Source organism: Alnus glutinosa, chromosome 4, assembly GCF_958979055.1.
Source record: "Alnus glutinosa chromosome 4, dhAlnGlut1.1, whole genome shotgun sequence".
In the NCBI taxonomy this organism is placed as follows: domain Eukaryota; kingdom Viridiplantae; phylum Streptophyta; class Magnoliopsida; order Fagales; family Betulaceae; genus Alnus; species Alnus glutinosa.
Genome location: NC_084889.1, coordinates 25,153,968 through 25,155,760, shown reverse-complemented (window position 1 = coordinate 25,155,760; position 1,793 = coordinate 25,153,968). Strand labels below are relative to the sequence as shown.

At 37.1% G+C, this 1,793-nt stretch overlaps 1 protein-coding gene across 1 annotated transcript in view; it reads right to left on the bottom strand.

Annotated features, from left to right (window-relative positions):
- The window catches only part of LOC133867141 (reticulon-like protein B9), a 2,230-nt gene extending 730 nt beyond the window's left edge, over positions 1-1,500 (bottom strand). The window contains exons 1-3 of the mRNA XM_062303832.1: positions 1,411-1,500; positions 165-345; positions 1-36 (exon numbers count right to left, since the gene is read on the bottom strand). The exon at positions 1-36 is cut by the window's left edge and continues 106 nt beyond it. Of these exons, the coding sequence (XP_062159816.1) occupies positions 1-36; positions 165-345; positions 1,411-1,462 (269 nt within the window). The 5' untranslated portion in view covers positions 1,463-1,500. The remainder of the gene's footprint in view (positions 37-164; positions 346-1,410) is intronic.
- Between the last annotated feature and the right edge of the window lie 293 nt (positions 1,501-1,793).

Genomic DNA, 1,793 nt, shown 5'->3' with positions numbered 1-1,793 from the left:
TCCTGCAAGATAATTTCTGGTATATTGGGAGGATTCCTGAAGAAAATTTATTAGCTAGTATATATAGATAGAACCAGAGAAACGACATGCATCGGAATTCTTTAAGTTTTTAATAGAAAATCCTGTCCTTGATGTATATAATCAGCAAGAGAGAAGTACAATACCATCCGAAAATTTCAGCACCGACGCACCATAAGAAGAATAAGAGCATTGAGGTGATGGAGATGTGGCAGAGGAGGGTAACAAAATTGTACTCCACGACTTCAAAAAGAAACCATATGACTGTCATCCCAATCAAATGTGTAGCTGATACAGTTCTGTTCTTCCATAACAACAAATCTGCCACTGCAAATCCAATTCCAATTTATCCGGGTCATGACAAATGGTAAAAACCATAGGAATGGTAAGAAACAACATCAAGATATGATCTATGACCTAGATGCTAATTAATTATCTGATAGCCACTCACATGAAAACATAATTAAGTTGGAAATTGTCTGTTACTCAAAAAATTTATATAGTTCAACTGGAAAACATTTTCAATTAATTGATCATATATAAAATTTTTTTTATCGAGCTCAATTGACTCCACTGACTATGATTCTTATACATTCTACGTTGATTATGATTCTTATAAATAGTATGAGTGATTATCACCAGGGGGCGATTAGATCCTTAGATACTTGTAACCAATTCTGAAAGCCCAATAGAATAGAATTCAAAGCACCTTTTTCCAACAATTTCCGTCCTCCATCTCGTACTTCTAGTCAATTCCCGGAAGCCACCGGCGCCATAGGTTCAGGCAACTAAGCCCGCCGGACAGCCGGTGACTCCCTCTTCCACCATGTCGTCTACGCGGCCGTCAAAGGTTTTTCCCACTTATATATGACGACCGAATCTCGATTTCAGATCCCAAATCGGGAATTCTTCCTAGAAATTGTGAATCTCGATTTCGGGTTGATTTCTTGCCTCCTCTTCACGTAGATTAGCAAGAAGAATCAATCTACGAGTCAACACGACCTAGAGCTTTTGGGTCTACTTTTTTGTTAAACAACATGAAAAAATTCACGTCATTTGATTTAATAAACGACGTAAACAACTGTACGTCGTTTGTTGTTTAAAGACAAGAATTCAGGTCGGTTCACAACTAAACGACGACAAAGACTGTTCTTGACCAGGTATATCACGGCCGAAACCAAAGGACGAGAATTAAACGACGCGGTAACACTACTGTTCATGTCGGTTATTTGACAATTGACGTCGACTAAAGAAGAACGTGAATGGTCTGGTTTTGTGCAGACGTTGATCATTCAATTCAGTACATGCATTTTCACAGTCCATATTAACTAAATAACAAGCTATGAAACGATCGAGAGTACTGTAGTATATATATGGATAGATAAATAGTACCTTTTCCTCCTCCGAGCAGTTGATGTACATCTCTTCCAATATAACTTGTCATGGTTAATTATTGTCAAAAGTAATGTGCTGCTAATATTTTCACTGCGCGAGTTTTATATGTAAAAAGGGGATCGATCAGGTTCTAAGATTCATGGTGAAGTAAACTATGATATATCGATCAAGTAAGGAATGCCTTTGCATGCCCGCCAAGACTTGAATAACTTGTGCGTGAGCGCAGTACTCCATCTATTCCAACTTTTTCGAAAATACTCTAGCTAAATCAATATATATATATATAATTAACTAATTAAATTGTTTTAAAGTACTTACAAGTGTACGAATCGTTTGCATTGAAGGGTTTTACAAGTGCGAGATCGATCTCACAGAGAAAT